Raw genomic sequence first — 22,885 nt, 5'->3', positions numbered from 1 at the left:
CACATTTAAATACTTTGAAAAAGTTTTTCATTCATATTCTTCTCAAGTCTGACTCATTTCTTAACTCAAAAGAAAGGGACTTTCAAAGTACTTGAAAAAGCACACAACCTGATTTCCGTATCTACCAACATTTGTGTCAGCTGCTAGGGAGACAATTAGTTTATATAAATTGAGATGAATCATATTATAATAATGGGTTGGTTTCTGTAAGAATTACCATTATAGTTTAGGAAAATAGTGGCTTATGATAGCAGTTAAGAATGGGGCAATAATTCAATTACATGTTATTGAAATGGGAGTTTATGGAAGAGAAAATATGATTAGAGTTTGATAAAAGTGTACATTAGAGAATTATATCCTTGATGCCTGGTAACAAGTAAGCAAATTACAATATTTTTTTCTAATGAAAATGCTCACACTTTGATTTGGAACTTTAACATTATTTAGAATGTGTCATAAAAATTGCTATTGAGAATTGTATCTATTGCTGAGAAGTTTCAGTAATTTTAGAATAGTAATTCAATGGTAGGATGTCCAACATTTAAACTTGATTGGAACAGAGAAAACAAATTTTGTTCTAGAATAATAAAATTGGGTATGTGTGCTAACTGAAATACATTGTTCCTGTGCCGTTTAAGTGAAGAAGGCTGGGCATCTTTTGCTATTACTCAAAATATTGATTCTGCTAAGGAGAAATAATAGAAAACTTTAGTCAAATTTATGGAATTTATCATTTAAGTTTGCATATTTCTTAACTCATCAAAAATAGAATCAATGTGATAGGTTTTTTCATCTAGATAAGCTCTCTCCTAATTCTGTCTCTAAAATGTCTGTCTTCCAAAAAGCTTGCACTTTCCCACCAATAAACAAATTGCATTACATCTCTTTTTAAAGTCCTTCAATGGTTTCCGGGTGAATTTAGCATGACTTCCAAACTCCTTATCACAGATTTCAACCTCAAGTCCTATGCACGAAACAGCAGCAGCAGTGTCACCTGGGGGGCTGTTGAAAATGCAGAACCTCAGATCCCATCCCAGACCTTGAATTAGAATCTGTATTTTAAAAAGATCCCCAGGTGGTTTGTCTGTATATTAAAGTATGAGGGGCACCGGTACACATGATAATAAATGAGTAGTTTAAACAATGTGGGGGTGGTCAATGTGTTTATTTTAGCTTAGAAAAAGACATCACATGCTAGATTCGAAGCTTAAAATAAAGCGTGAAAGCCAGCTAGTACAAGGCCTCAAAAAACACCCATGTGTTTTTCCTGCCTCATGAACCATATCCTCCTGTCCCAGCCTCACCCTGCGTTGCTGTGCCTCAAGCCAAATGGACCTTCTACCAATTCCTTTTGCATGCCAACTTTTTCCAGCAATTGGGCCTCAAAACATGCTGCAGGAATGTTGCGTGGAATGCTACTCGTCTCCTCCATGCAACTGATTTATTCTCATCTTTCTGATCTCTGCTCACATGTCACTTCCTCAGACCTGCCTTTCCTGACCACTTTCTCTGAAGTCTCTACTTCTCACACTTTCCCATCATTCTTCCCTTTATAGGTTTCAGCACAAGGTGTAAATTATTTATTCATTTTAAACGTTTATATTGAAATAATTTGATTCTCAGTATGTTGTAAAACCAGTGCACAGAGCGCTGTATATGTACCTCTCACCCAAATTTCCTCATTGACAACGTCTTACAGAACCACATTATGTTATCACAGTGACCTGTTTTTGTTAGCTTATTCTCTCTGGTGACCCCATTTGAAGTTAAACCCAGCCATTCTCTACCATATTCCCATGTTTGAGTCCCCTCTTTGTATTCATATCATCATGCTTGCTATCTAAAAATATCTGATTTATTTACTTGGATGATGTCTGTCTTTACTCCTAGGACATAAGTTCCGTGAAGGCAAATAATTTATTGACCGTGGTAGAAGCAGCAGCCGTGAGAGTGCTATAATTGTTAAGCAAAAACACTGTAATTGCTTAATAAATATTGATTCAATAAGCGAGTGTATGTAGGCAGGGGTCCAATTCAAAATACCATGGTTAATTTGTATATTAGTAGTTGAGGAACATGTCACAACAATTAATTGTAGGCAAATAGTATATAAATAAGTCTTAGAGATCTCATGAGCATTGTAGTGATTATGGTGAGCAATACTGTACTACATACTTCAAAGTTGCTAAGAGACTAGATCTGAAATATTCTCCCCACCAAAAAGCATGATTATGTGACGTGGTGGAGGCGGTAGCTGAAGCTACGGTGTCATCGTGTTGCAGTATGTAAATGTATCGGATCCACACGTTGTACACCTTACACTCACAGAATGTTACATGACATTTGAAAACACCCCAAAACTTAATCATGGAATTCAATACTTCTAATGACCACATTTTATTGTCGTCATATGCCAAATGGTGGGAAGAAAATGTATAACTTCAGTTTCCTTGTCTACAAGAAGACATTCAGGAAATACAGTAATTCATACTTTGGAAACTCTTTTCTCAAGTTGATAGCATTATCCTTTGTTGGTCTATTTGATTATATACGGTGCAGTGTGATCAAGCAATACGGTGAATGCTGCTGCTGAGTGCCATCCAAGAAAAAGGCAGGGATCTTCAATATGGGAAGCAATGTGTTGAATCTTAGTAACAGGGTGTGACAAGTGTCAACTTGTTTGGTGCAGTCAGTCGGGTGTGACCTACGGTTGAGAGAAGGTGTGTTTTAAAGTGCCGTCAATCAACCTCCATCATGACAATGCTCCATGTCACACATCACTTCTGGTACGGCAATTTCTGTCAAATAAAAAACATTACGATGTGTCCTCATCCATCTTATTCACAGGATCTGGCACCGTGTGACTTCTGGCTCTTCCCCAAAGTCAGAACGATTCAGGACATTGAGGCAGCCTCAACAGTGCAACTAAAGACACTCACGAAAGAGGACTTCCAGAACTGCTTCAGAAAGTGGCAAGAATGATGGGATAAGTGTGTTCGAAGTGAGAGGGAGTATTTTGAAGGGGATTAATGGCAATGTGTCTTTTACTGTAATACATTTTTAAAATTTAACCATTCACCGTATTGATCAGACCTCAGTATGTACAGAAGTTCCTTAGAATGAAGACAGTACTACTATGTACCATACTTCCATAAGATAATTTTTTTCAGGCGGATAATTTTTAGTTCTTTTTAATTGGACACAGCTACTTTCAGAAACTGCATGAGAAAGTTGCTTTTTCAGACAACAATGAAATAGGGAACACTGATAGGGAAGAAAAAACATTTTGAGGAACATAAATGTGGTAATTATGCTAATTTGCATTGAAAACAGTGTGTCTTACTGGCTTGGAGTCTTATTGCTACAAGTAGACTCCAGTGTCTGCAACGATGGATACTGATGGATATTTTTTTTTCCATCTTTATTTTAATAAATCTTGGTGCATCTTCTGCACTTTGGATTTCATAGTGAGCTTGAACGTATTACTGTTAACACTTTCTGCTTAAGGCTTCATTTGAAAACGTCTTGACTAAACCAGTTTTCAACAGTAAATAGCACATTTAGTTGTCAGTTTTGCACTGCTTTCTATATTGTATCTTTTTAGATCAGAAAGGTTTACTCTAAATCTGACAAGTTATTATATATTAAAAACACTGGATTCTAGTTACATGTTTGTTTGAAAGACATCTGCTTTCATCTCTATGCTATCTTGATTTTAGGTTGCCATATCTTCTTGTGAGGCACAAATGAATATGTAGAAAGTGCTTTAGAAAAATATATTGACACATGCTGAGTGCTTAATATGTATTAACTATTGCAATTATGATGCTCATAATATAATGATGTCACTCAGCAAATTGAGTATGTAGTGAGAGTAGAAAACGTAAGGTCCCTTAAACATAATAGGTGTTAGATTATTGCATCATATTTCAAGTTGAGAAGTATAGTCAATAACTAAAAGCATCAGACACTGGTAATTTTATTTTTAAATTATTGCTCTAAAGTAAATCGAAATTCAAGTAAAGTGTGCAGTATTTCACATTCAAATGAAGGGTGTGACATGTTGATTTTTCAACTCTTTCACATTTTTGTTTTTATATAGATTTCCTGTTATCTGAAATGAATTGTTTCTTCCTTCACTTATTTAATAACCATTTATTGAATATTTACCTTATGCCAGTCACAATGCTAGGCCTGAGTAGAAAGCCCTGTAAGACACTTCCTTCCTCAGATAATTCACAATCTACTAGAGCAGAGAGGAATTTAGAAACAGAAAAATTGGGAAACATTGTGGTGTGTCTTTATTGATGAACTAATGGTGGTGTGAGGTTGGTAGTAGCTCTGATTCTGGGTGTGGAGGCCATAGCCTACACGAGTCAGCACGACTGCAGTCCCCATTGCCATAAGGGATAAGTGAAAACCCAAGAAGAGTCTGTGAGACTCAAGGAGACTTTAACTGAGATTTCTGGAGAAAAGACTCTTGCTTGATCAACAAATAGGGAGGGTGTAGGACCTGAAGCTCTGCCACTGTTTTGCTACCAGGAGAAACACGAGATTGAAGCCAACACGGTGAGTGGCTTTGCTGGGAGACATAACCCAGCCAGGTTCTGAGATAGGGACAGCTGGGAGCCTCGGGCTTGGCCTGGTGCCAATCTGCTTCTAGAGTTTAGAGCTTATGAGGGCCAGCACGCCACCATCACTTAGCCAACTTAGGCTAGAGATCTATCACACATGGTCAAAAGAACTTGAACCTAATGGGAGTTGGGGGAAGAAAACTATTATAAACAGGAATCATTAGACTGCAGTGATAGATTAGAATTTAACTTTTAGTTTATTCTCTAGATTGACCACTGACTATAAGCTCCTCACGGGCAGGGACCATTGGTCATTTCTGCATAGCTAGGGCCTAGTCCAGTGTCTGGCACACGAGATGTTAAATATTTTTTGACTGAAGTGAAGAAGAAAAATAGAGGCATGAAAAATCAAATTAAAGAAGACTTCGAAATAATTTTTCACATTGTGACCGGAGGAACTGAGGGACTGAGGTACATGATTAATGAATTGCAGAAATACTGTAGCAATAAAGGAAATAGAAAGAGTTTCTTAGAGAATTAAGATGCTGTCGCTTAGGCTGAGATGCTTGCAAAGCAGGTGTGACCATTACTAAGGGATGAGGGTAAAATCCCCACCCTCCAGCCTTTTCTGGAACACACACAAGGTGAGATGGTAACTCACAAAAAATTTTTAAACTTCATACTTTTAAAAAAAGATTGATAAGCTAAATGGCAAGATTACAAATAAAATAAGATAAAGAGTTCTAAAATAAAGTATGTGGAGTGTATATTTAAAGAATTGTAGAAGAGTGCAAATGAGACTACTTCTAGGAAAGTGTTACGTCAAGTATTATGAGCTGAACTGTGTCCCCTCAAAATTTATCTGTTGAAGACTTAACCGCCGTACTCAGAACGTGACTGGATTTGGAGACAGGGCTTTTAAAGAGGTAATTAAGTTAAAATGAGGGTGTTAGGATGAGCTCTAATCCTATCTGACTGATGTCTTTGTAAGAAGAAGAGGTTGGGATTCATGGAAGGACACCAAGATCATGCTTGCACAGAGAAAGGACCATGTGAGGACACATGAGAAGGCGACCATCTGCAAGGCAAGGAGCGACTCTCAGGATAAAATGAACCTGCAGACATCTGCAGAACAGTCAGAAAATAAATTCGTTGTTAAACCACCAACTCTGTGATTTTGTTATGGCAGCCTTAGCAAACTAATACAAATATAAACTCATCTTGGGTTTGGAGGGAGAAAGCATAAATTGATGGGAGAGCCAAAGAAAAAGAGTTATATCTCATTGAAATATTTTATTTTACTTTAGAAGAGGTAACACATGCACATATTACAAAGCTCAGATGTTATAAAAACTGATATACATTGAATCTTTCTCCAAACTCATCCTGGGTCAGGACACCCAGTTCCACTTTCCTATGAAACTGTACCAGTTCCTCCAGCATTTTCCCATGTATAACCTATGCCTAAAAGTGTGTACACACACACACACACACACACACACACACACACACACACACTCACATTATTTTACTCTATGTGCCGTTGACTGGAAATTTTAACTTTTGTCCAATTTGGTCTTTTGACCAGTATGTTTTTCAGGTCAATTTGTTGGTTTTGGCCTATTAATATTTTTATACGGACACATTTTTTTTGCCCTTCACCTTTTTAATAATATACATTGAAGATCATCTCACATCAGGGCATTTATAGCTATCACATTTTCTACTGCTCTACAGATGTTCCATAATTTTTAAACTAGATTTTTAGGATTGAATTTTTGTAGGTTGTTAATAGTGTTTTACTTCTATGAACAATGTAGCAATGCATAGTTGGTACATTTTGGTCATGTGTGAAGACATCTGTATGATTCATTCTAGAAGTGGAAATACTGGGTCAAAAGGTAGTGCACTTAAAAGTTTTAAAAAGCTATTGCTGTACTTCTTTCTGTTGCGGCTAAATCAATTCACATGCTCCCCAAGAAGGTAAGAGGGTATACGTTCCCCTAAACCCTTTCTAATACGGTGGTGGTAGAATAATTCTGTATCTTGTTTGCAGTGAGTTACATGAATTTACATGTCATAACATGACATAAAGCTTTATACACACATTATACCAATGTCAAGTTCCTGGTTTTCATGTTGTATAATAATTATGTAAGATATAACCATGGGGGAAATTGAGTGAAGAGTACACAAGACCGTTCCGTACTATTTTTTTTTTTTTTTTTTTTTTTGCGATTTCCTGTGAATCCGTAATTATTTCACAGTAAAAAGTTAAAGAAAACAAAACATATCATTGGAGGGCTTTCATCGTTAGAGCAATTCTTACTGAGGCCTCTGGATGGAGACAGTGACTTCTGTACCCTGTCTTCCATGGCAAGAAGGAGAGAAGGGAAAGTAGGTGGGAGACAGGGGGAGGGGCAGCCTGGCCAGGAAAATTAATGAGTCCAATGGAAAGAGCTTTCCATGATCTTCACAACATCAAACACCGTTAGAATAGAAAGGCTTTTAAAATAAACAGTTCATCTTGATGATACTGTCTGCTGCATTATCTGTAGTTGCCAGGGGGCTCTTGGTCACCGGGATGGAAAGAAGTCGGAAACTTGAAGAGTCCAACAGTCCGCTCAGTGGTTAGGTGAGCGCCACAGTGAATTTCACCACCCCCTTCCCGTCTCCCCTCCCCACTCTTCGCTCTTTGCCTTAGTTCCAGGGCAATTGAGTTTCAGTTTAAGTTTCGATTTCAGGAGCCTGAAATGTCCCCCCCTTTTTCTATAACACCACCCAGGGAGAGGGCGAAGGGGCGGGGCGCCGCCGAGTCCGGGGCGGGGCTCGGGTGACGTGCCTCGAACGCCGGCGTCGTGACGTACGACGCTGCCAGTTGACGCAGCCGCAGTGCTGCCCGGCCACTATCTCGGACCCCTCCCGTTCTCCTCCGCCCCCCTCTATGTCAGTGGCCGGAGCCGGGCCCGGACCTTGGGCAGCGGGGCTGGACCTCCGGCGGCGGGCCCGGCTGGCGGTGCTAGAGGGTGTGGGCGCCGGCAGAGCTCCGCAGGACGCGTCCGATCGGCGCTGCTGTCGCTGCCCAAGGCCCTTGGCGTCCTCCCGTGAGAGGCCAGAGGGTTCCAGTCCGCCCCGGCGATCACCAGGTGAGGGGACGAGACCGGGTTAGGCTACGCTGGGGTGGGCAGCGCCTTTGCCAGCGTCTCCGGACCGCAGCCGGGTCGGAGTCGGGGAGGTTTGGCTTCGTCGCCGCTGCCTGCTGCCGCGGCGGCGTCGACTCATCCCTTGGTCCTTTGCTCTCCTTACCTGCAGCACTGAGACCTGCAGACCGAGGTCCATGGGCAGGCCCGGAAGGGCCGTGACCGCCGTCCGATGGTTGGGGACTCGGAGCAGCGGCCCCTGCAGATAGCGACGAGGCGGGTGGGCGGCGCCCTCCTGCTGCTGCGTGCGCGGCGCGGGCCGGCGCGGGCATCGCGAGCTCCGGCTTCAGCCTTGCGCGCGGCACCGGGCCGAGGGAGACCCCACGGTGCTGAGCACAGGGTTGGCTGGCCAAGGGCCGTGGGGCTTTCGAACCCGCTTTCCTCCCCGGGCGAGGTGTGTTTTGTGTTCTGAATTGACGCGTGCGGAGCCTACACTGTGGAAAAGGACATTTCGGCGGACACATCACCTCTTGGTCAAAGGAAGGTGAAAGGAAGTTGATTTTTCGTTTGCGGAGTATTAGTTGTCTCCCACCGCACCCCCAACCGCGGTGGCCCTAGAATTGACAGTGGAAAGTTAGGGACGTTTGTTAAAGGGAATGCGTTCTTGTAAATTTCCTCTGTAATGAAATCGTGGTTTTGAAACTGTCCAAGCGTGTAAGTTTCAGCTGGTTTCATGTTGCTGCTTTACCTCTGCGTGGCGATGAAGCGGATTTGTTCTAAGTTAACTAGACATGTGAAGTATAAAAACAAATGAATTAACCAGAATAGTTGTAGTTATCGGGTGGTACATCATGTGCATACACTATCTCATTTAATCGTCATAGCAATCCTATCATGTAAGGTCTATTCTCATGTTATAGATGAGAGAACTGAAGCTCACGGCACAGCCCTGAAAACCACTTGTCCAAAGTCGGACCTGTGACGTAAACCGGGTGATCTGGGTTCACTTGACAGCCCCTCAGTCACTGCGCTTTGCCATCTCCCAAGCATCTTAAGAGTTTGCAAGGTCATTTTCATTTGGTGAAAATGTGCCAGGGGCTGGGGGTAGGAGGACTGAGGCACTGTTCTTGCCAGCAGAGACCCAGCATTTTGAGAGAACAGCTTTTTCAAGCCCACACCGAATATGTTTTAAAGGCAGGATTTGACCTCTAGAACCATGCTTTTCCCAAAACACTGGTTTTGAAAAACATTGCTTTTTCCCAAGAAAGTGGTTTTGAAACGTTTGGAAGGCCATAGTTTGAAAATTATGGTCTTATTCTAGATTTAGGAGTGTTTCTTGTTTGGAAACTTTAAAGTGGACTAACATTAAAGGCTTTGTGTGTGCAAACATGCAGGTGTAATCAAATTATTTAATCTGAAATGGTGAAACTGCTGAGAAAGCCAGAATATCTTGTATAATTGTTTGAAATGCTGTTTTTTTCAGGTTTGTTAAGATGAAACACTGCAGATGGGCCTTCTGAAGATAAGGAGAAGAAAAAAGATTGAAGACTCTGGAAAAAGCAATTTGGGTAAATATTTTGGCTAAGTTAGAAAAAATCTAATTTCCATTTAAAGCTCAGGTAAGGAAATCTTATGATTTTCTTCTTCAATTGTGTCTTAATCTACTTACATGGTCAAGGAATGGGGTTGAGGTGGAGGTGGTGTATAATGTGACCTGCCATTCTCTCTTCTATGAAGACAGAAGAATGAGGGAGAATAATCGGTAAAGCACAGTCACTGACCAAGCTGGAAGGCATGGAATATAAGGATGCAGGTCAAGGGTACATTAGCTACACCTCTACTGAGACAGGAGGTAAAGAGGTGGTGGTGATTACGGATCCAGATAAATTGGTAGGAGGCAGGGTAGAGGTTGCTTCCCAAAGTCCATGCAAGAGACACCCGCTTACGGTAGAAAAAGGAAATGGCTCACTCATGGGGTTAGTAGCCTTCCTGGTGTGGGCCTGCTGACTCCTGGATTTTTGGTAAGGAGAAGGCGAGGAGACTGAGGGTAGTTTAGCTTAAGATGGCAGGTGTGAACCATCAAGGTAGAGATACTTTGCAGCTATCTTGCAAAATTACCTTTTTCATCTCTCGCTGAATAACATTATTCTGAAACTTAGTGGCTTAAAACATTCATTATCTCAGAGTTTCTGTGGGTTGGGAATTTGGGAGTGACTAAGCTGGTTGCTTCTGACTTAGGGTCTCTCAAGACATTGCAGCCAAGATCTTGGCTGGGACGTCAATCATCTGGGGACTCAATTGGGGCTGGAAGACTTGCTTCCATGGTGGCTCACTCACATGGCTATTGGCTGGACCTCTGTGGGGTTTTGTAAGTGTCCTAACGAGGCAACTGGCTTCTCCTGGAACAGATGATCCAAGAGAGCAAGGAGGAAGCTGGGATGCCATGTGTGACCTAGTCACACATCACCGCTTCTGCCACATTCCTTTCGAACTATACCATTTAGGGCCGCCCACAACTGGGAGGGGAATTGATTAAGCTCCACCTCTTGAAGGGAGGAAGATCAAAGAATTTTTGAACATATTTTAAGACTCCTGCACACTTTTCTATAGGGGCAAATAAGCTCTTTAGAAACATGTAGGTACGGCCTTTATGACCAGGTGAGAGGAAGGTGCAGAAGTCTGGGGGCGTGGTTCAGTCAGATTTGGGTCACTTTGCAATGTGGTCTTCTTTGCTGCTAATCAGACTCCATAACTGGATGTGTTACTGCTGTGGTTATTAAAAGAAAAAGTGACTGCTGACTTTTGATTTAACGGAGAATCCTTTTAGGAGGTAAAATACCATAGTGGACAAAATGTAAATTTCTTATACCAAATATGAATTTTGGTAACATTCATGTTAGCTTCTACACTAGAATTTAGAGCTGGGAGGAAGGAACTCATTTTTCACAGAAAAGAAACAGGACTAAGGTAATTACTGACTCTCGGACATAAAGGATGAGAGGCAATATAACACAGACTCTAAAGAGAGACAGTTTAGGTTGAGATCCCAGGTGGGTCATGTCTTAGCTGTGTTTGTTTGTGCTTAGCTTCTGCCACAGTTTCCTCACCGGTAAAAGGGAAAATTGTAAATGGATAGTTATTTGTGATGATTGGATGAATAAATACACAAAGTATTGAGAACAGTGCCTGGCACATAGCAAGCAGTGAATAAATGTTAGCCATTGTAACAGTAGTTATATTTTATTTTAATGGTGAGCTAATACCATGGAATGAACATTTCAGAGTAAGATAACATTGACCTAAATATATAGAGTCTAAACTTTAAATTACTGACCTTATTGTGCTTTGTCACTTTTTATGCATATATAAAGTATGTTTCTACCTGGCTCCATAACCATTTAAACTACTGTGTCAGATGTCACCAGTAGTATTGTATAGGTTATATCCCCATAAGACTCCCTGAATAACAAATTATTTTCTGGTTATACGTACATAAAAGTTTAGTTTCAATTGTAGCAATATCCTCAGCTCACAGGAATTGGCTGTTAAATGAATTTGTTTGGCTGTCTGCATAGGATCATGCTCATAAAAAATAATTGTCTTTGAAATTGATGTAGTGAGGGTTTGGTACAGACATGTGGCCAGTTTCTTCCTCTTGCTCCCTCATGTCCAAAGACCCTATTTTGTTGGTGGGTAATTTGAATATCTGTGAGGGACGGTTTTCTGCCTGAAGTGACTTAAGGTAGAAAGTAAGAGAGGAGCTTAAGGGCCAGATACAAAAATGGAAACAGTTTTATTACAAGAAACCTTCTTTAGAATTTTACTTTGCTGTTGCTTTTTACTGTTATGCTTTCTGGTATGCATCTAATCAAAACGGAAGTGATATATTGAGTTCTTGATTAAAGGAATTCAAACAAACTTGCAGAGTGTGTTCACGAGCCAGTGCAGAAAGCAAAAACAGAACCCCACAACGCATCAATGTTTGGGATGTAGGGGTGGGAGGATTACAGCCTGTCCTGGTGGCAATTTCTGTTGCTTGCTGTATGGCTGCTCATATTAAGGCGTGTGCTGGCAGTAGGCATTAGTTCTGGTGGGTTATTAAGGGTAGCTAATATTTAAATATCGTGCGTTCTTCTAGATTTGCGGAGGTTGAAGTCAGTTCTTTTTACCCTATTAGTAGGTAGTTTTCTATATCTTTTTAAGACTTTTTTTTTCTTTTAAATAAGTATTTAGGTGAAGTAGCCTAAATTTCTGGCTGTAGAAGTGAGGAGGTTTGCTAAAGGGCACCATATTTATTGGATGATCTGACTTCTTAGATACTAAAAATTCTTCCCTGTATAACATGAAGAAGCATTTTTGTGGCATAGATTACGATACTAAAAAGCACTTGACGTTTGTTTAGTTTGCTGACAGTGACTGAATCCATCAGTCCGTGTCTGATGCTCTTCAGCAGTGGTTGCCTGGTGACTAGTGTACTTTGGTGTTTGGTCCGCTTCTGAGAAGCTTGCTCACTAGAATTTGTAGAACTGTGTTATTCATATGAACTTTGTAAGTTATGCCAACTACTTTCTTTTCATTATAAACTTAATGTTATTGAGTTAATATATTTTTTCTTTTACATACTGTCACGAATGAGATACCCTTTAGTGCACTGCCATGCATTTTATGGTTTTTCAGCTTTCACCTTTTTTTGTGGAATTGAGTTTTTAAAAGAACCTTAGTACTAATAACTTAGCTTCCACTGTTAGAATATGTTTCTTGTTGAGCTCTGAGCTCTATGACTTTCATGTTCACTTTTTGTTTTAACGCCTGTAGTGTGTCTTCAGGTAAGAGATGGCCATGTACAACTTGGCAACAGGCTCAAAGAGACTGAGTAACTTGCTGGAGCTGTCTCACAACCAAGGAAGGGACGGGGGTAAAATGAGCTTTCCATTTGAAATCCGGCTTTAACGCCTGCTGTGTTTTCAGGAGACCAGATGATTTCTGTTATTTCTGATCGAGTGTTATTTTACCACTTAATTCTGTTGGGCTTTAGAATTAATTAATAATGAAATTATTTTTGTTGCATATAGAATTCTGGGACTGAAAAGGACCTGAAGTGACTCTTTGTAGATAGAGAGGATTATACCTAATTTTTCTGACCTTAGAGGATAATTGTCTATTTTGGTTGTTTAAATGGACAGAATAGAACATTATATAATTTTTCTTTATGGACACAAACCTGCTGACCCTGACCAAAATTGTTAAGGAAACTAAGTTTGCTTTTGATGCCTACCCTCTCCTTTTTAAGGTTTTTCCCATCATCAGTAATCTTGGGACTTTTATGGTATTTCTGGACCTTGCTTGTTAATGAAAAAAGTCATCTAATGAATTAATTTACACTAATAGCACATGGTAATAATTAGTGGTAGCTATTATTGACATACTCCAAAGCTGTCTTTGCATTTTAAGAGAGAATATTGTTTAGTACTCTATTTAAAGGAATGGATGATAGAATTTTAGGCCTTGTATCCTAATGGGTAAATTCTTTTAGGCAGAGATTTTTCAAATCACTGTACACTCAATGGGTAATGCCAACCATTATATACATTCCAGTACCATGTCAAATGTAAAAGCTCATGTATTTCCTTTATGTGAGATGTTGGTTGCAGTAGGTACGTGCTTCTCTACTCTGTGCATTTTCCTTGTGTAGCATCGTCGAGTTGGCAGGCGCGTCAGTCACCAACTCGTTTGTTCTCGGCCGTCTACCTTTGCTCGGTGCTCAGACTAGAGCCATTGCAGACACTGTTCAAATGAATTACATACTCTTCAAACATCAGGTTGGATAAAAAGGTTGTTGTGATCTAATTTGTGTTTCACTTTTGTTTTGGGATGTCGTTATGCCGTAGGAAAGATAAACAGTCTATTCAGGCAGTCCCTTGGCGTTGGTATTTTCTGAGCCATTTGGGTCCATCACCCGGCTTCTTCATTGTTAAGGAGGACATAAATTTGACTTTGAAATTGGGAACTCTATAAAAGAAACCAAACAGTAGCCGCAAACTTTTCACGTACTCAGCTGTGTATATTCTGTAATAGTTTGTGCATCAGTAAACTTTGGCCTCTGGGTGTGCAGTGTAGAAACTGTACAAAGTGCTTACTTCACAGAATTCTGGCACACAGAATGCCGCTGTGTCCTAATAGTGTTTAATCTTACCTGATGATGAAGAGACTATGAATGTTGATGGAGTTTGAAGGAGATCTTGAAAGTTGATTTATTTTCCAACTTTTAAAACCCATGTAATCTTCCTTATGAAAAGAAACTGGTTAAATGCAGAGAAGTTTAATATAATGTTCTAAAGATATGTGAACACCATTCATACAAGAATTGTGACTTCACTGTTGCATGAGGAGTTTGAGAAAAATTCTTTTTCTCTCATTTTTGTTATATTTGAAATTGGGTTATTAAATTGTTGAATATCCTCTTTACTTCTTAAACACAAGCAAATGAAAACAAATTTTCTCCAGGGTGAAAAAAATCACTTAGGAGTCTCTTTGGCCCTAAATGCATTAGAAATACTTGCTTATCTTTGACAATAGCTCATTGTTATGTACTTTTTATGATGCGTTTATTTCATTCATTTATGAAACCAGTGTTTATTGAGAGCCTACTGTATACCGGGAACTTTGTTGGCTATTGCACACGCAGATGTAGAGGACAAACCATTCTTAAAGAGACAGACTTGTAGACGGATAATCACATTGTGATGTGATAACTGCTGAGATACAGGCCGTCATTCAAACGGCCTTTGTGTAGCGTTTTCTGCATTGTCAGGCATCCTACAAAGATTGTTGTAAATATTCCAAGTCTTACACCTAATACTCAGAATTCCTTAGCTGTGCAGTCGGATGTTTAATCTCTATAAATATATATTGGATGAATAAACAAACAAAACTACCTCTATGTTGTCATGCACTGTCTTACTATGTGCTCAAATAATCAAGCTCAAGTAGCTACTTTCCCATGACTGTGGCAGGGGAAGCTGTGGCTCGTCACAGGTAGGTCTTCTCCAGTCATAGGTAATAGTATATAGACATAGTCAAGTTTAAACCTGTTATAGGAAAACCTTATTTCTGAAATGCTGTGTCACATTATGGGGTGATATTCCTTTTGAAGGAGCAGTGTCGGCCTGGGAGGGGCTGAGCAGTGCAGTGAGGTTTTCTTGGGGACCAGTGGGCAGGTGTGCAGACCATCTACTTCCTTCCATTACCCTTCTCAGGCCTGAAGGCCCTCTCATCCATATTTCCTTTCAGCTACCACCCTCAGGTAGGGCCGTCCTTCTGCCAGCTGTTATAAACACAAATTAAAACGTAAAAAAAAAATAAAGAGGAGTAAAGGAACTGTAATTGGAACCAACAAAAAAAGAGAATGAAATAGAGGAGGTTTTAGTAGATATAAACTTAACTTATAATTTACAAACATACAGTAAGCCATCAGATTCTCTCATCTTTCCATTCCCGAATCTCCTTGAATCTGGGTCCATCCTTTCCTCTGTTCTTCCTGTTTGGATAAAGGAAGTGTTCCTCTTTGTCAAAAGCCAGCCCGTTTCCCACCTGTCATGTCCTGTCTGCCAGCCACCACTCTCCCTTTTTTCTTTTTAAATTATGGAAGTATTATATGCCAATTATAAAACATTTAAATAATACCTAAGTATCAAGAGTAGTGTAAGTGAAAGTCCTGCAATTTCTTCTTCTTTCCCTCATATCTCCTCCCACTGCGGTCTCTGGAGGTACCCACTCATGGCTTTGCTAATGTTTTGCAGATTAAAAAAAGTATACATATACACACACCACGTATGTGCTCATATAGGCATAGGTGGTGTGTATACGCAATAATGGAGAGTCTGTTTTAACGTGAGAATACTACACATCTTGTTTCTCAACCTGCTTTATCCCGCTAACATCACATATAACCTGGACATTTCTGAGTCAGCCCTTATCGAGCTCTCCTTCTTTTAGGAAGGCTGCATATCATTTCATAGTAAGAGTATACTATAATTCAACTTTTTTCCAATACTTGACATTTTTTCCAGTTTTTCAGTATGATACATAATGATACAGTGACTTTCCTTAAAAAAAAAATACCTTTATGCTTGAGTATTTCTGAGAAATAGAGTCTAGACCTGATATCCAAGTCAAAGCATATACATTTTTACAGTATCTGATAAATCGTTCTTCTCAAAGAGATTTACGCCCTTCAGCAGTGTATGAGTCATGCATTGTTCCCATACTTTTGCCAATATATTAGGTTGGTGCAAAAGTAATTGTAGTTTAAAGGGTTAAAAATAATTTCGAAAATCGCAATTACTTTTACACCAACCTAATAGTTTGCAGTCTTTCTAATTGTCACTTAGATGAGTAGTGAGTGGTAAGTGGTGATTGTCCCTAATTGCTAGTGCTACTGTCTTTGTCTGAATTGCCTATTTATATATTTCATTCATTTTTCTATCATTTGTATTTTTTGTATTGATTTGTAGGATGATCTCCATTTTTGGAGGATTAAAATAAAGGTTTGAAAGGCTATCTCTAAAAGTCTCCCGATGCAAGTATTAGATGTTAGATGACTTTATTTCTTTTATGGAGTGGGAGAGAAATGAAATCATTTGAATGTAGTATTTGAAAAGATTTTACAGGTAATTCATCTTGGAAAGTAATCTTTCTTGGAAAGATAGTTCTTGAAATGGTGGTAGCAGTGGTGGTGTTAAATTAGGAACTGTGATAAATTTCTGGTTTATTCTGTTTGATTAAACTTTCACATTTTCATGCTTTTCTTTGTATGTCACTAAAATAATAATTACCACATATTTTTCTAATGTGGACAGCAGTTTTGAAATGAATACCATGGATTTCAGAAAGAATGAAGAGACTATAAATGAATCATGAAAATACTGAGAGCATGTCTTCAAACATGTAGATTAGTGTTGTTTTCTTATGTAATAAATAAAAATACTACTGAAAATGATATTTGAAAACAGTGGCTGTGTTCCAGGCGCTGTCTCTGGCATTGTGGATACAAACATGAATAAAACAATCCCTTTTGGTCTTAATGGGTCAGGAGGGGTAACAGGTGAGATGGAGGTTATGCGTCTTTGTCAGGTATACCTTAGAAGTGAGGCTGCGTTCTTCTCTGAGGAGAGCACCGTTCTGACTTAGATCCTAATCCTGATGTGGTTCACGATCACTTCATGTTAAGTGCCGGCTTTCCCACAGTTCCCCTTCCCCCCTTGATTATGAATAATTTTGGGGGGGAGTTATTTGAGACGATATGAATATCCTATTGCTTGTCAAAATTTAATTATTTCTATTCATATGGACTCAAAGATTCCTTTTTTATTAAATGGGTTGTAATCCATTATTATTTTTTATTTTGATGCTTAACTTGTCCCAGATTTTGCCAGTGGGAGCCTCTTCATGCTGGTTTCTGTGTCCTTTTGACATGTTCCCATCATTCTTTGAGCACCGCTTTCCTTACTGGAAACGGGGCTCAACCTCGACTTTCCTTGCCCTAGTTGTGGAATCAGCCATTTCTTCAAGGAGCCCTTTTCCTCTTAGTAGAAAATGGTTTTTAGAAGCCAGGTTCCCTGCTCATGTTTATTGGGGTATTCTGCTCGCAGGACCTGTGAATGAATATATGCATACACATTGTAATGCAGGCACTCAGCTCCCGCACCCGGCAGATGAACACAGGACATGGCGAGGCCAAAAAGGAACACCCACGGAGCCATGGATAAGGGGGTTCATACCACTATATTCTGGCTGGTGGCCGGGCGAGACAGAGGAAGTAGGAGCTGCACCATCCGCAATCCGCGCTTGCTAGTGTCGCCACGGCAGTTGCATTAGTGATTTATGGCTCACTGGTTACAGCTGACGGCCATCTGATCACAGCTGATGGCCATCTATTACCCGAGCTAGCACCTTTCCACGTGAGGCCGAGAGCCTGGAAACTGCTCTCTGGGACTCGGTCCCTACACACATGACATACATTTACAGTTATATTATTTCTATATCCGTTTATATTGAAAACTATACCTCCAGCTCTTATCTAACACCCCAGGGTTAATTCGAATTTTCTTCCTTTATATATCCTCCACAGTTAGAAACTAGGTTCCCATTACCTGATACATTTACCTCCTTGATTAATCCCCGCCCCCCTACCTGGCCTGGGCTCTCTCCCAGGTGTTCACCCTCCTTCTCCCGCATCAGCACCCTACCCCACAGGGCCGCCTGTATGGTGCCCTCCGTATCTCTCGGGGTCTGAGGCCGTCCTCCTGGGTTGACACCCTGCAGCAGGCCACCTCCCTGTGCAGGTGCGCTATCACTGTTCAGCCCCGGCACCTGAGCTGGACTGCTTCTCCTGCCGGTCCCCCACCATGGATGCCCTCTTCCTTCCCCCGTGAGGAAGTGCCTCACGTCTTCTTGCAGGTGTGGCCTCCTCGTGCTGCAGTGGCTTTAATACCCTGAAATGCAGCTGCTCTTCCACTTGCCTCTTCTTGGCACAAATGGATAGTTAATTTACCCTCCTGGGGCTCTGACATCCGCTCTGGGCCAGGGCACTGCTGTTGCTCCTTTCCCCATATGCAGATGGCGGCCTTACTGCTTCACCTGTGGCTTTGAGACTGAACGCTTCGGGAAGGGAAAGGAAGAGGAAACAACCAGTTGGGCTTAATTCTGTCATTTGCTCCATGAAGCTTACACAGTAGCTGCTTTTATCAGCCTGCTGTCCTCTCCGCGACGGAGCTGGGGGCGTGGCACTCACAGTGGCGCTGAGCGTGTGGCTGCTGCCGTCTGGTTCTCTGCGGCCCTCGCTCTGACTTCCTTTGCACCAGAATGTCCACTTCTTCCTTGAGGGCCTGTCGTGCGGGAGACCCTGCTCGCTGCGCCATTTGTCGTGCGGGGCGGCCTGCGGGGTCTCTGCTCCCGCTCCCCGTACAAGAACGCAGGATATGGTGAGGCCAAAAAGGAACACACAAGGAGCCATAGATAGGGGAGTCATACTAGTATATTCTCTCTGGCGGCACTATACTCTCACTGGAGGCTGGATCCACACTGTCCGCAAACCGCCATCCACTCTTGCCAGCCCAGCCGCCATCTTCTTGCTAGCCCCCATTCTTCTCCCTCCTTGCTAGCACAGCCACAGCAGTTATATTAGTGGCCAATGGCTCACTGGTTACAGCTGACGGCCAACTAGCCACAGCTGATGGCCATGCAATCACAGTTGGCCATTTACTACCTGAGCCAGCACCTGTCTATGTGAGGCCGAGAGCCTGGAAACTACTCTCTGGGGCTCCGCCCCCACAGGGCCTTCGTTAAGTCCTGGCATTTTCTTGTGTGTTTGCTCAAAATGTGTTCTTTTAACGAGTGAGCCTTTATCTGTTGATTTTGCTTAAAGGTTTTGCATTAACTCATAATTGGAAACATGTTGGTGAGAACTGTGTGACACTGCAGTTTTCTGTCTCTGCAGCCTGGACCACTCTTCCTAATTCCCTTTGGCTGTGGGTGCTTACACTGGTTGGTGGTGATGATTTGGGATGGGAACGGTTGATTCTTTTGGTGGACAGATCACTTCCCCTTGGATTTGGTTCAAAACAGATCCTCTTTTTATGTGGAAAGTTGAACGTGGGGACACATCCCTCATGGAATATCCCCAGGCATCAGTAGGTGATCTTTTCGCTCTCAGTGCTATAGTGGTGATACATGTGTGAAATGGTGAAAATAAGTGTGAAATAAGTACAGGTGTTATTTTATAACATGTAAACCATTGTATGTGACTGTTTGGTTTTAGATTATAGGTCTTTTCCAAGTGCTTTCTCCCTTTTAAAAATTTTGTTTTATTCTTTAATTTAGAAAACTGAAAAAAGGAAGAAAGAAAGCTCATGCTGTAAAGTTAGCCCCTGAATTTTAAGTTGCTGGTTGATGGATTTTTCAAAGCTTTGAAAATATGAGAGCATTTTTCACCCCAGTTTTATTGAGATATAACTGACATAGAACATTGTATTTTCTTGAGGATAAAAAGGATCACTTAGGAGTCTCATTAGCCCTGGGTACATTGGAAATACTTCCTTATCTTTAGCAGTAGTTTGTAATTATGTACTTTAATAATGAGGCATTTATTTCATCCAAATATTATCTTCCTTCCGCCTGCTGGAGTAGTAAAGTAGTATAACTTGCAAGGGGAGTCTCTTCCTGATGGGGTCTGTAATTGATGCCTTTTTGTGGGGGTCTGTAATTGCCATTAAGTGGTAGAGTGAGCGGGCTCCCCCTTTTGGCCTTCTAACTCCATTTTAACTGAGGTTTCCCTTTGTTAATTCTCACAGTACTTAGTCCCTTCTTATTGTTGAGATAAATACCTTTGACTAGGTTTCAGAATCATGATGTTCCGAGTATAGTTACTGAAGTATAGTAACCAGAGTGTAGTAACTGAACCTGAGTCTCTACTCATACTTAGTATGATGAAATCCAGTCATGGAAAGGCTTTTATTTTATGTAGAAATGTGGACATGTTTTGTTGTTTGTTGCATTTTTGCAGTTTTATCATTAAAGAAAGCAGAATGTTATTTAATAAACTTTCATATTTATTAAATTCACCTTTTCTCCCTTACATAAGCTTCCTTGCAGGTTAATACATCTCTGATTCTAATTTTAACCTTTGAACTCTTTTAGATGCTGCTGTGGAAAAACTTCAGTCATGGATCAAAGGAAGAATGACAGTATTGTCCCTAGTATCACTCAGTTAGAGGATTTTCTGACAGAACACAATTCCAATGTGGTTTGGCTCCTTGTTGGTAAGTAGAATGTATTTTCTTATACATTATTACTTTTTTATGTAGGGATTAACAGCTGCCAAGTTTTAAGTGGTGGTTGGCTGAAGTTGGAATGCTTCCAGTGTATTTCTCTGAATGCTTGTTTTGGGAACTGCTCTTTTCCTGAGGCCGCCTGCTTGTCTGACGTAGGGGAGATGGGAGGAGAGGAAAGACATTGCACTTCACTTCTCTTTCCTGTTTCAGGTCCACTCCTCCACCCCCGTCCCAATACACACACAAACTTTTGTTTGCTTTGTTATAAAAGTGATAAATCCTCATGGTAAATGCATGTTTAGAGTAAAATAAAATGTGTACACCTAATTAATCTCATTTCTGTCCTCACCCCTTACGCACTTGGCAGTGGCCTCTACTAGTAATAATATTTTGTGTGATATTCCAAAAGTTTTCTAGAGACATACTAATAACATAAAACAGAGTATAATTAAATGGCCAAGAGAGGGACGGAATACCAGTGAATGAATGAATATGAATAAATAAGAGGGAGAAATAGCAAAAACATATCAAGGAAGGGAGAGATTACTCTGGGCTATTACCCGGGAAGCTTTTGTGGAGCAGCAGTATTTGAGTTGAATGTTAGGTAGACAGTAAAAGGCTGAGCGCAAAGTAGGACGGGTCAGATGGGGTAAGAGAGGACAGGGAGGGCAGTGCTGCTTATTGAACGTCTTGTGTGTGCACAGCACAGGCATTTTCCCATGTTGTCTCTGACTGCGCAGCGCGCTTAGGAAGGTAGGCGGTCGTCTTTTCCTTTAAACGTGTTTGGGAATCGAGGCCCATGAGGATCAAATGACTTACACACGTTACATGGCTGTTTTTTCTGAGTTTGTGCGTGTGCTTCTCTCGTGGCACCACAGGACATGTCATAGGGACACAGGCAGACATGAAGTGTGTATAGAAGGAATGTAATGTAGCATTAGGTGACCATTGAAACTTTGAGTTCTGTTGTTTTTAATTGATGAAAGTGAACTGTTGTAAATTATCATGAATGAAAACCAAAAAAAGTAAAATAAAATGCAAAACATTAGTATGAAATAGGACTTCATAAAAAGCAGTGTTGAAAATGATCTTTTAGTTTAATTAAGGGCAGAATTCTTCCTTCTTTCCTATCCCTTCTCCTATCACCTAGAATTTCTCTGACTGTTTTCTGTTGTATACAATTCATTTCTTTCATTTCTTGAAGGAAAACATAGCACCAACAACCAGAAGAACACTGGATTGTTTAATCTCAGTATTTTATTAGTGGCCTTATGATATTTTAGAGAGGGTGGGGGATGTGATACAATGAAAAGGACACAGTCCCTAGGCTGTTTAATACTAGAAGCATACTTTCTTAGCAAATACCTCTTGCCTTTCTGAATGGCCCACAACCATCTACTGTTAACACAATGATTTACAGTAAAAAAAAAAAAAAAATACAAAATGACTTTAAACTTAAAACATAATGATATAGCATCAAAATAATTTTCAAAAGAATTGTTTTAGAAATAATTTTTATGACCGATCATAGCACTTCTACATCCAAGCTATTACCATCAATCTAAGCTACCCTGAGAGATGTTGTATTTTGACTCTCAGTCACTGCTTTGTTTTATCTACTGTGCTTCCCTGAAAATAAGACCAAGCTGGACCATCAGCTCTGATGCGTCTTTTGGAGCAAAAATTAATATAAGACCTGGTCTTATTTTACTATAATATAAGACCAAGTCTAATATAATATAATATAATATAATATAATATAATATAATATAATATAATATAATACAATACAATACAATACTGGGTCTTATGTTAATTTTTGCTCCAAAAGACGCATCAGAGCTGATGGTCCGGCTACGTCTTATTTTCAGGGAAACCGGTATATTAAATAATTTTTTTAAAAAGTTAAAAAAATTTGATGTTGCTGAAAACTTACGCATGTTAAATTGCTTTACATTACTTTGTTCTAACTTAGAAAATAGTTACACTTTTTAAATGGATGAGTTAAAAATTATCAGAAAATGCTTTCTTATGTTTTACTTTTTGTATATTCATGAACTAGTTTTTTTGGAAATATTATAAATTTTATAAGTATGACTATAAACTTCATGAAAAATGGTCAAATTTGGAAGATCATTTACTGTAGCATCATCAGTACAAGTAGGTTAGTCTCTTATCAATTACAATCAAATAGTAAAAGGTGTCCTATTTAATGTGGATGTGCCTTTAAGTCGCTGAAATCCCCACTTATTTCCATTGCTTTTTAAAAAGAAGAGTCTGTTGATTTAATGACTTTTCTCTGATTAAAAATATATATATATATCAATTTTTTTTCTTTTTA

At 40.1% G+C, this 22,885-nt stretch overlaps 1 protein-coding gene across 7 annotated transcripts in view; it reads left to right on the top strand.

Annotated features, from left to right (window-relative positions):
• The first annotated feature begins 7,582 nt into the window (after positions 1–7,582).
• The window catches only part of BLTP1 (bridge-like lipid transfer protein family member 1), a 158,929-nt gene continuing 143,626 nt past the window's right edge, over positions 7,583–22,885 (top strand). For all 7 annotated transcript variants that reach the window (XM_019741408.3, XM_019741409.3, XM_019741413.3 and 4 more), the window contains exons 1-3: positions 7,583–7,720; positions 9,198–9,282; positions 20,411–20,532. In XM_019741408.3, coding sequence (XP_019596967.3) covers positions 20,436–20,532 — 97 coding nt within the window. In that variant the 5' untranslated portion in view covers positions 7,583–7,720; positions 9,198–9,282; positions 20,411–20,435. The remainder of the gene's footprint in view (positions 7,721–9,197; positions 9,283–20,410; positions 20,533–22,885) is intronic.

The sequence above is a fragment of the Rhinolophus sinicus genome, chromosome 15, assembly GCF_057876585.1.
Source record: "Rhinolophus sinicus isolate RSI-liver-muscle chromosome 15, RSI-T2T, whole genome shotgun sequence".
In the NCBI taxonomy this organism is placed as follows: domain Eukaryota; kingdom Metazoa; phylum Chordata; class Mammalia; order Chiroptera; family Rhinolophidae; genus Rhinolophus; species Rhinolophus sinicus.
This window is presented reverse-complemented; position numbering and strand designations above follow the sequence as displayed.